The sequence below is a fragment of the Phoenix dactylifera genome, unplaced genomic scaffold (genome assembly GCF_009389715.1).
Source record: "Phoenix dactylifera cultivar Barhee BC4 unplaced genomic scaffold, palm_55x_up_171113_PBpolish2nd_filt_p 001168F, whole genome shotgun sequence".
NCBI lineage: Eukaryota > Viridiplantae > Streptophyta > Magnoliopsida > Arecales > Arecaceae > Phoenix > Phoenix dactylifera.
The window spans coordinates 68,389-80,490 of record NW_024068507.1 but is presented as its reverse complement, the minus strand read 5'-3'; the positions used below and the strand labels follow the sequence as shown (position 1 = coordinate 80,490).

The 12,102-nt window shown below is 41.8% G+C and overlaps 1 protein-coding gene across 1 annotated transcript in view; it reads left to right on the top strand.

The window, feature by feature from the left end:
* LOC103714505 (DNA-directed RNA polymerase V subunit 1-like) overlaps positions 1-12,102 on the top strand; it is a 45,342-nt gene that overhangs the window by 4,370 nt on the left and 28,870 nt on the right. Inside the window, exons 3-4 of the mRNA XM_039121635.1 lie at positions 4,052-4,178; positions 4,282-4,394. Of these exons, the coding sequence (XP_038977563.1) occupies positions 4,052-4,178; positions 4,282-4,394 (240 nt within the window). The remainder of the gene's footprint in view (positions 1-4,051; positions 4,179-4,281; positions 4,395-12,102) is intronic.

Below are 12,102 nucleotides of genomic sequence, written 5' to 3'. Positions count from 1 at the left end.
GAAAACATCTTTAGCATCCCATCTTCACTCTCTAATATCATTAACCCCATTACTAATATGACTATCAAGGTTCAAAAGCTAGGTTTTGATATGGCCTACAAACTTTCAATTTCTATAATTTTGATAATTTCAATAGTTTTGGTATGAGTTTCAGTCATAAGATTATGAAAAAAAAGTAGGAAAATAACACGCCAAGGAAGCCATGCATAATTTGAGTATATTGTTGTTTGTAATGTCTGGATATCTCTTGTTGTTATTGTCAGGCTAAGAACATGAAACTGTGTAAAAAAGTAATAATATCCTTTAAAAACAAATGAGAAGGTCAAAGAATTATTTTACATCTGGCTGTTTCATAATTATAACCACAACCATCTAGTGTTGTCTTACTATTTTGGGTTAGCTTTTTGGATACTCATTGCAAAGCATTCCTATTTAGGACTATGGGCTACCTGTTATTTTAAGCTTCTCCATATAATTGCTGCAGTTGTTTGATTAGCAGTTGCTTGTTAATTTATTAAACACATAAATGCAAATAGCTAAAGTGAAACTTACTACCATAAAATTGCACATGAATATGTACTTGATATGATGAATACCATCATATCAAGCTCCAAGTACCTACATATAATTTATAATCGATAAAATATAAAGAGAAGTCTACGATTAGGCATACCTCATCTAAATGCTTACGGGAGTCAAGCTAATGTTCTAGAAAATCTGAGCTCCAGAAGTTGCAAATTCCACTTTTCCTCTCCCCACCTTCAAAGATAATTTCACAAATCCAAAAATGTCTCTTATATTAGAAAGGCTACCTTACCCTCAAATTTGTTGAAAATGGACTTGCAAGTGCTTCCTATCTTGAAAAAATAAAAATAAAAATCAAATTTAATCTAAACAAAATAATCAGTACTCACTTTTTTAAGCCTCATTCCCCAGAAAAATGGGCCACATTTGGCCTATTCAGCCAAATGCTTCAAGAAATGAAGAGTTGACCCTGAAATGACATAAAATACTAAACTAATGATGAGTAAAGATATCATCCATGCTCAGTTTGAGCAAGATTCAGCTGAAATTGGCCAAAACCACCAAAAACCTGTCATGTTCAGCTGAAACCTGACTGAAACTTAGTTTTTGGAGGTTACTTTTGTTCAGTTGTGCTAACAAATCAGTTTCAGCCAAAACTTCAAACCTTAGTAACTATGTATGTCAAATTGAATATGGAATAAGCTTTGTCCAATTCACCCTCCATGCAAGTGTATTTTAAAGATGAGCGATCACCCTTAACACTTGCAATGCTAATTCTCATTGATGGTAGCTCCAGTATTCTGATTATATTCTGAGATAATCCAAATTGGTCACCCCTTCAATCTATATCTGTCACTCACTAAATCTCCTTTTGACAATGCCCTCCCTGTTTCTCTTGACTGGCTGCAAATACATATAATTTCACCTCTGAGGTAAATGAGTCCCTCGATCACCTTCAGCCACAAAAGTGGAATTCCATTTATCTAAATTCCATGGCTGTTTCTCCCAAATGACTTATCCATCTCCCTCAAGTCTTATGTTCCTCTTCTTGACCTCTGATGTACAAGCCTTGTGACAATCCACTATATTGTGACACTAACTTCAACCTTGCTGCCAGAGAAGATTAAGCATAGTCGCTTCTTTTATTCTTTGACATTTGAAATGAAGCACAGACACTTGAAATAGAGCATATACATGGCAGTGGCATGGACTAATCAAATATGGGCATGTAATGTATTGGAAGGTTACCCAGCACTTATTAATAAGGTAATGTTCTGACCAAAGAAGTAATTCTTTTCTTCTGAGACATCAATTATCTATATATTTCCTCCACCCAAAGATCCTGGTAATGATCTTTGGTTGGTGGCATCTTCATTGAGAACTCTGTATATGAAATTGGAAATTTCTTGACCCAAAAAGTCCGATAACTTGATCCATTTACCGGCTCAGTTGCGTCCTAACTTTTTCTTTACCAAAGTTATCATAAAAAAGAAACCTTGAAACCTGAAGTCCACTTGAAACAGATCAAGATAAGGCATAAGTTCACAAAGGGATCAAGGTCAAATCACCAAAGAAGATAGTTTTGCTAGTATTATAGAAATCAGAAACTAGAGCTAGATATACTTTAACCTGAAAACACTTCATGATGCCCTTCTCTTTTCTGACGTAATCTGTTAAAGGCCTGATATTCATGCCATCCAACTGTTTCCATCTTTCCCTAAGCCTCATCTGATGCAACAAAGGATTATTTCAGACTGGCATACACGTTTCCAAGTTATATGCAGACAGATCCAGCTTTCACTTTTGATGATCTGATAAACAACAAAATAGTCGCACCATAAGTGGTTGTACTTTTATTCTTTGGAACGTTATCAGCATGTCACCAAAGTTCACCTTACATTTTTAGTCAAATCATTGATTGAAATCTTGTACACAATTCAAATATCTAGTATGTCTGAGATTGTCACACTTTGTTGCTTCCTCTATTTGGAAATGAGAGCAAAGGTATTCACATTCGCAGTTTTGAGGACAATCATTCTTGATAACTTCAGTAAATAGCTTCATCACTCTGTCCTTGAAAACATGTGTCATTGAGAAAAGGAAAAAGGAATACATTTGGAGTGTGCTTTCTGCCTTTCTCTTTTAAAGGCTATGTAAATTCTCCTGTTACTTATCTCCTTATGATGTCATCCTCCCAAGCACTATAATATCTACAAGATTCTTTGTCTCTGGGTTCGGTAGACCAGTTTTCTTAGTCTCAGAGCTCCTCGGAGGATCAATGATACTTTTGTGAACCTTTTTTTTATCCACGAACATTTTCTATTCGGTGACTCTTTAGCCCAATAATATCTCTTTCTGCTGGCCATTTTATTGAAGAATATACCACTCCTGCCACTGAGGCTTCATGTTTTATGAATTGTGCATGAAGTGCTTGGTATTCAGCATGATAAGTGCCATTCTACCAAAAGACCCAAAATTGGATGTTTAATATAAAAAACATAAACTCTCGTGATTAGATCCTTTGTATGCGCTTGGAGTGTTACTTGAATAATATGTATGATTATGCATGCACTCAAACACAAGCTAAACAATTTAAATAGATTAGAAGTGGTAAATTGACTTGTTTCGAACATCTAAGTCACATGCTTTATTAATTTAAGCACATAATATGCGATGAACTCTCAGACATTTTTGGAAATACATAATATATGCTGTATTAACAATTTAGTTCAGTAAATATCAACTTAGTAGATTCATACTTCTCTGTGCCATTTTCTATTCTGACTTGTTGATGCAGTTCAATACAAAGTGACACTACAAAATCGATCCAATACTATTTTTTGCTGTGCTATTGAGCTGCCAAAATGGAACACTCTATCTGACTTTCTATGTGTTAATTGTCTCTTAAACCATGTCAGTCATGTATTTTTTGAGCCAACAATCTCTTCTGAACATGCATCTGTTTTAAGAAACTTCCTCTTGTTTAATGTCAATTTCATAATTCTTCTCTAGAATGCTAGTTATGCATTGCCTCACCTTCCCAAAGGGACGTTTCCGTAGACCCCTTGTTTGCCTTAAACAAAAAAGTATCTTAGGCAGAAAAGTTGCGTAGTTTGTTTGTTCATAATTCCCTTACCATGTGTTCAATCCTCGAGTTATTATGAGTTTCCATCCACATTCCTATCAAATTTAAAAGCCTCGTAACCCTTATTATTATCAATCTGCTCAAAGATAAGTAAGATAATGGTTAGTGCTGCATCTAGAATGATCACTTGTATAATGTCTGTATGTGTAATCATTTTCTTTCAACAACAATATTTAAATTTTCTTGTTAATATAGCAGTATGGTAGTTTGTATAATCAATCAATCAATACATTCTAGTTTTAAAAAAAAAAATATCAAGTATTATTCATAACTAAAGGGAACCTAAATTGCTTTACTGATATGTATGTTATCAATAAGTTGCTCAACAGACCAAAAAATGAAGTTGTTCTTTTGTAATATGATGCCTTTTTTGTTTGGCAGCGTACATACGCCATAAATGACTGCCCAGTTTCTCATCCAAGCCAACTAACAAATCCTTTCCTTGGTTTGCCATTAGAATTTGGCAAATGTGAATCTTGTGGCACTGCTGAACCCGGAAAATGTGAAGGTTTGATATGTATCTGTTCTTTCTTTTATAAATAATATGAGGTGTCCATAGGACAAAGTGTCATTTGATAACAATAACAGGTTTCAATCGTTTTCCAAATCAGGTCATTTTGGTTACATCGAGTTGCCAGTACCTGTATATCATCCTTCTCATGTCAGCGAATTGAGACAGATCTTGAGTTTAGTGTGTTTGAAGTGCATGAGGATGAAGGGAAAGGTATCCAGAATACATATGAGCATCTTTTGGTTATTTATTTTGCTAGCTGTTTATGTATATTGATGCAATAATTCTGATCTATGGAGGATCTGTTTAACTAGTTATTGATTTTATGGTTAATACCCATTGTGCAAGTCTTCACCAAATCTAGATTCCTGTTGTAAGGTATGGTAGTTATGCTTGTACAAGGGAATATCTTCTTATGATTGGCATCTTAATAAGACAATTCAGATGCCAATATCATTTTAAAAGCATGCTGATACTTGAAAGTGCAAAATAGTTGCAAATAGGTGGCTTCTACATGCGGATGTAAGATTTGTGCATCTGTTGATTTTTAATATTTAATATATGTATGAACATCTTGTAAAAGATTTAAATGCATGTAATAACTGTTAGAAGGTGAGAACTAAAAATAATCAACTAAATTTGTATCAGAAGACAATTGTCAGAGTTTAATTCTTGAAAGGAATCCAAGGATCAAGATGTCTGTATCTCTTGAAAATAATCATAGTCTATAAAGTAAAACAATGTCGGTAGCAGACTAGTGATCCTAGGGTATGCCAAACACCAGGAACTATGGGCAAGCCTAGAGATCAAGGAATTTGAAATACCCAAAATTTTAGAAAATGGGGGAAAATTGAATAGAGTAGCAGAAATAGCAAAAGAAAGGGGCATCATTTTCAATTTTTCTAAAAAAATTAATTTAGTTTTTAATAGTAGTTACCACCGCTGCTTGCAGCACATTCCTTGTGATTGTTGTTATTTCTTGCAGTGATGATAATTGTAATCCTGGCAATCTGCAAATTAAAAAAAGGATTATAAAGGAAGAGCAAGATAAGAAGAGGTGGAAAGAGAAAAGTTAAACAATAAAACTACTGGCCATAATGTGTTGCTATTGCTGAATGTCTTTGTTGGATGACGTCGTTACTGATTGCCTTCAAGTGCTTCTCTTGTCCCGGACCTCTATCCTCCTCTTTCCCTTCTTTTTGTTTGGGGCTTAGGGCTTTTCAATCATCCCTCATTTGATCTGTTTCAAATGCTACCTGCTCCTCAGCCTTCTTTAAATTTCATTTGCTTAGTTAGTCTAGCTGATTGCTTAGGTGCCTAAGCTTTAGGCTAGGAGGGCCATCTAGGCACAGGCTTGTCTTGTGATTGGGCTCCCTCACTAGGCCATATACTCCATAAGTAAGGCGACTTGGTGGCCACCCTGCTTGCAGTGGGTGTTTGGCATCCAGCCTGAACATTTCTTGAAAGATTGCTTTTCGACTACCAACTGCATGTTTGAATTATGGAATGAACTTATGAGCAAGGATTTTAGACTTGTGCATGCAGGCCACGAGTCAGTTGTACTGCACTGTACTCGTTGATTGCCAATATCGCAGTTGCTGGTATGCCTCAATTTGGCTGAGTTAGGTCAGAGCTACTTGGATCAATTGGGCCGGGCAGAATTGTGCTTGAAATGGAATTGAAGCAAATGTTGTTGCTTAGTATTGGTTGGGACCCCTAAAATGTTTTTCCCCTTTCTCTGCTTTTCCACCATTTGAAGATTGTGTCATCTGTGAGAGGGAGCTTGGAGGTGAGAATGACAAGGATTTGCTCAGCATTGATTGACATCCCTCAATGTATTCTTTCGTTGTTCACTTGTCAAATCAGTGCTACTAATAGACTACTTTATCTTGAATGCACTACAATCTGTTGTATCATTCATTAATTCACTAATTTTGAGTAATCTAATTATATTTCAATTGTTAATGCACTCATATTTTTTCAATGTAGTTCTATTTGCAAGTTACACAAAATTATGCATGGTAGTAGAACGCTTCAGTGCACATTGAATATGATGATTAGGGCATTTAAATCAATAAGTGTATTGTATTTATGTGAAAACATACAATCAAAACAAGAAGATAAGACAAAAAGCAAAAAATATAATTTTGGAGACTAGAAAAGGCCATATCAGGGCCATACCAGCTGTACCATATTGGTCAATGAGCCTTTGTTGTTATGATGCTGCATTTTGGTGCTTGCTGTACCAGCTAGCCAATGGTATTGATGCAGCACTGTCACGGGAGAAGTGGCTGCAACGGTGATGAGTCAACCCGGAATGGTTGTGGCTGCTGTAAAATAGAGCGACGGAGGAAGAGAAAGAAAGAAGAGGAGGAGAATGAGAGAGGAAAATAGGTAGAGAGGAAGAGAGAAGAGGGAGAAGAGGAGAGGAGGAAGAGAGTAGGAGAAACGTGGGGGAAAAAATTGTTAAACCTTCATTAACCCTAATTACCATCAAAGTTTCCTATAAATAGGGCCCAATAAGAACAATTAAAATAAACCCCCTTACACAAGAATAATTCCCAATAAACCCAAAATACACAAATGAACCCTAAAATGCAAACAAGCCCAGAAACAAAATAAAATAAATATGTACTAAGATGGTGGACTAGGCGGGGACATAATCAGCTCCGATGTCCCCATCAACTCCTCCCGGGTGGGAAGAACTCGACCCCGTCGAGTGCAGGTCTGGCCGGCCGTCGTACTGATCCAGAAGGTCAGGGTCAAGGCGCTGCAACTTGGCTCTCGAAATCCACGTCACATCCGATTCGGATCGACCTTTCCACCGAACAAGGTAACGTTGGTAACTTCCTCTCCTGGTAGATATAACCTACTCATCTAATATATGTTCTATGTGTTCTCTGCGTGCATGAAACTTTGGAGGTGGAGGCTCAATAGCAGGTGCTGGGTCAAGGTGATCAACAAGAGCGGGTGTATCAACAAAAGGGTCAGAAGGAATGAATGTTGACTTCTTGTATGGGACTAAATCTTCAATATTAAATGTCACACTAATCCCATAGTCTTCAGGAAGATCTACAACATAAGCATTCAAACTGATTTTCTTTAGGACTTTGAATGGTCCCGCACTACGAGATTGCAACTTTTTGAACGTTTCCGAAGGAAGTCGTTCAGGTCTAATTCTCACCATGACATAATCTCCTACATTCAACTCTTTATAACGTCTGTGCAAATCAGCAAGGGATTTATAGTTTAAGTTATTAGAGTGAATACGTTTGCTGATTTTCTGATGCAATGAATGCAAGTGTGATGCAAATGATTGTGCAGACTCAGAGACTCTATGTTGATGAGACATGGAAATCAAGTCTATGGGCTGCCTAGGTTTATAACTGTTCACCTCTTCGAAAAGATTCATGCCTAAGGACCTATTGACCGAACTATTATATGCAAACTCGGTGGTCGGTAGCACTAAATCCCAGGTCTTAGCATAGGCCAACAAAAATTTTAATTTAGTGCCAATCATGTGCCAAAGAATTTTCTTAAAGGAGCTCACGAATCTAACATCTCTATCAGATATAATAGATTTTGGAAGGTCAGGAGGTCTAACGACTTCATTGAAATAAAGTTTGGCGACTCTAGAAGCTTTAGAAGTCCTAGGACATAAGAGAAAGGGAGCCATATTTGAAAAATGGTCCACAACCATAAATATGGAATTGTGCTTAAAATAGGTACGAGAAAGTCCTAACACGAAGTCCATACTGACATCTTGCCATGGGATCGTGACACTAGACATAAAATCTAAGAGGTTGTTCAGCCTAGGGATGGGAAAACGATACTTAACCGTAATTTTATTGGGGGTGAGGAGTGTGGGTACAGCACAGAAGCTCAGACTCTCACGAACATACCCTTGGGTGAGAAGTTCGTCAACTTGACGTTTCAGTTCAGTGTGCTTGTGTAGGTTGAGCCTATGATGAAGAAGATTGGATATGGATGCTCCGGGAACGAGATCAATTGCGTGCTGGATATCACGCATCGGAGGAAGTGTATCTGGAAGATCCTTAGGAAAAACAGAGTGAAACTCCTCCAGCAGGGGAACTACTGCCGATGGTTGCTCAGGGCTCGACTCCACATTGATAACCCTAGCCACGAGGGCAAACACAGGTGATTGGCTTGCGATATCTTTCATTACCTCTGTCGAAGTAATGATGTGAAGTGATTCATCTTTTCGTAGAGTGGGACTCTTCTTTTCAGGGGCAGACTCTCTTGGAGGCAATGAGTTCAGTATAATTTTCCGACCCTGTAACATAAAGCTACACGAATTCGAACGCCCATGAAGTGTGACGTCCATATCGTATAGCCAAGGCCTCCCTATGATGACTTAGACCTACGTCCATCGGAATGCAGTCGCACCAGATTTCGTCTTTATAGGATAGGAATTGAATCGGGATGAGGCATCTTTCCGACACCGAAAGAGATGTCTTATCTACCCAAGCTACTTTATATGGGTTGGGATGAGGGGTAGATTTCAGGCCGAGGCGGGAGACAACTCCGGAAGCAATGGCATTAATACAACTTCCGCTATTAAATAGAATTTTGCATGTTTTACCATTGATTTTAATGAGCGTGTAAAATAGGGAGGTCCTACGCCAATCTTGTTCGGTCTTAGTCTGAGTTAGAGTGCATCTAACCACATGAAGCCTAGGGTTTTGGTTATTTGGATCAGTGGGCTTCTTTTGGGGTTCAGCCTGGAGAAACTCTAACCCGGTCTGTTCGTCTCCAAAGTCTTCTACAAAATTCTCAATGTTTGGCTCATAGACTTCTTCGACACATTCATTCGCTTGAGTCCCATCTTCTAGTTCAGTCATGAGATAGGTCTTAGCATTACATTGGGACGCTATATGGCCAAAGTTTTGGCACCTGAAACATTGGGTTTGGCTTCTAGAACGAGGATTGGGACCTAGTATGCCCTTTTCTTTATCATTTGAAGGGTTCAAGACAGGTATCGGGGATGTCTGAATCGGTGCTTGGCTAGGGCCGGGCTGGTTAGAAGGATTGGGAAGCTGCCTGGGTTGTGGGAGGTAGTTTTGATTAGGTCGGGCTCCTGGGGCCATGGGTCGAGGGTCGGTACGCCTCACTACAGGGGCTTGTAAGAAACTATCTACATCTTGAGCCAACTGGTATGCTTGGCCAAGAGTAGTAATCTCTCGGAGGATTAGTTCTTTCTGGATCTCCTCGCGGAGTTCTGCCCGAAACCTAGAGAGAGTAACAGTCTCCTCTTCGATTACACCGCACCTCATATGAAACTCCTCAAATCGTGCAATGTAATCGGCAACGGTTGAAGTCCCTTGAGTTAGTTTCTGCCACCTATCCATAAAGTGTTGTCGGTAAGAGAATGGCAAATACTTCTCATTCAGTTTTTCTTTCATATCCTTCCAGGTGGTGATACGAGGAAGCCTCTGGGTCTCACGCATATGTTCAACGTTATGCCAGTACCAGTGAGCTTGCCCAATAAGTTTCATTTTAGCGAACCGTACTTTTCTATCATCAGTCATTTCGTACCACTCAAAATAGTTATCCATGGCTGCTCTCCAATCAAGGTACACACTCGGCTCTAATTGACCAGCAAATGTGGGAGCATGTACTCGGACGGTGCGAAGTAGTCGCTCGTCAAGATCGCGCTGGTGATCAGGAGGAAGTTGGTTCCTAGGGGGATGGGGAAATGCTACAGGTGGTGTGGTCAAACCAAGCTCGGGATAAGCTGCGATTGGGGTTGATGGTTCAGGAGTCCTAGGGTGTTGCACTAGAGCACGGATCTTCCGTTTGAATTCGTCTTGATCAGCTCGTAATGCAGCTAATTGTTCCAAAATATCTTGTAGAACTCTAGGGTCCATGGTGGGTAAAGGGGTCTGAGAGTCAGTGAAGAGGTACTCTCTACCACTACGGGTTGGCATGCAGGGACTACTCTAGTTGGTGATATGATATGCAATGTTACTAATGAACCCTAACTTACCATATGCAATGCAGGACAACCTATTAATGCAATCTACTTTGAATTCGGAAATCAGCAAATTTTCACAAAAATAACTTAAAATTAAATATTATTAATTTGCGCTTTGGTTATTTCAGAATTAAGGTAGAAAATTAGTCACTATAAGAAATTAGGTTGCAAACACGTATTACGGTCGTTCTAATCATAAAGTAATCTGATCTATGGATGTTGAGAAATATCCTGTCGCTGGGGTGTGCTAATTTAATATCTAGATTTAGAGGGTGAATAGGACGGGTGTGGTAATAGATGTTCTAGGTTTTGCAGTTTGACAGGAAAGTAAGTTTTCAAAATAGGACTGTCATGCAAGAGAACTAGAACATAATTAGATAAACAAGCCCAAAAGAAAGAAGAACCTGTTACCTGTGGCGGATGCAGTCAACCGGAAGCGTTCGTTGTAGGGTCTCGAGCACGAAGTTGGCGCCGGGCAGAGCTAGCTGGAGCGATGGATCTGGATCTGCAGCACAAGGGCTCCTGGACTTCTGAAATAGGCTGAAAAAAGGTGCTGGATTGGGCCTGAAACAGGGTCTGTGGCCGGTTGGGCTTGGACCGCGCTACAGTACGGCGCACGGGCTGGGCTGGCGGCTTGCTGAGGACAACTGGGCCAGGCCGGTCGGGCTCGGATGTGGCCTGATGCCACCTCTCGGCTGGTAGCCTGGCACACAGGGGTGTCCCTGATCGCGGATGAGAGCTGGATGGGAGCGGCTCGGATGAAGGCTCGGTGACGGGCGCTGCAGGCGGTCCGTCCGGAGTAGGCAGCGGCCGACGGCGCACGGCGGTAGTGGTGGAGCACGCGGGCGCGGGGAAGGATGCAGCGGTGGTGGCAATCGGGCGGTCGCGGGAGCGGCGGGGACGGCGACGGCGAGGCGGCGCGGCTCGGTGGGGGAGGGAGAAGACGGGGCTCGGGCGATGGCGGATCTCGGCAGCGGCAGGAGGCGGCACGGGCGGAGGCGGCGAAGGGTGCGCAGGTGGTGCGGCTCGGCGGGGAGGGCGTCGTCGGGGCTCGGCGGCGGTCGGCTTCGATCGTCTGCGGTCGACTGCGGGAAGGAGGCGCCCGAAGGAGGTGTCGAACGGCGGCGGGCGTGGTGGCGCAGCTCGGAGGAGACGCGGTGAGGGGCAGCCGATCGGGGAAGATGAACAGGTAGGTTTTTTTTTTGGCACGCACGTGCAGTCATGTGCAAAGGTTTTCTTTTCTTTTTTTTTCTTTTTTTTTCTTTTTTTTTAGGCGGCACGTGCGGTCACGTGCGTCTTCTTTCTTTGTTTTTTTTCCCTCCGGAACGGATCCGGGCTAGTGGGGCGGGCTAACGGGTCTGAGACTTACCCGTTGCCTCAACCTTCTTCAACCTCTCGACGGTTCGGGCGGACGCCGATCTTCGCGGCGGCGGCTGCGGGCCCGGGGCAGGGATCACGACGGTGGCTCCGTGACCTACGGCGGCAGCGAGATCACGGCCACGGCTTCGTGGGCTGCAGCGAAGGTTGGCGGCGGTCCCCTCTGTGGGCCCGACGCCGACGGTTGGGAGCAGACACAGGACACTCAGGGCGGCGACGCTCTCGTGGGGTCTGATACCGGCGGCATGGGCGACCGACGGGGGGGTTTGGCGCTGTTGGCGGCACCTGGTGGTGGCAGTGGTTGTGGGTGCAACGGCGGGTGGAAAGGATTCGGCGACGGGGAGTTTCCTTCTGTTCTGGTAGGAACCGAGAGAAAGGGAGGAAGGTGTGGCCTACTTCCCTAAAGGGTGGTGGTGTGAGTCGGCTGAGAAGGGTGGGATCGGGAGTTGTGAGCAAGGGGGTGGGTGCGTGGCGAATCGACGAAGGTGTTTTCCCTGTTCTTCGTGTGAGAGCCGGGAGAAAGGGAACTGGGGTGAAAATCGAAAGAGA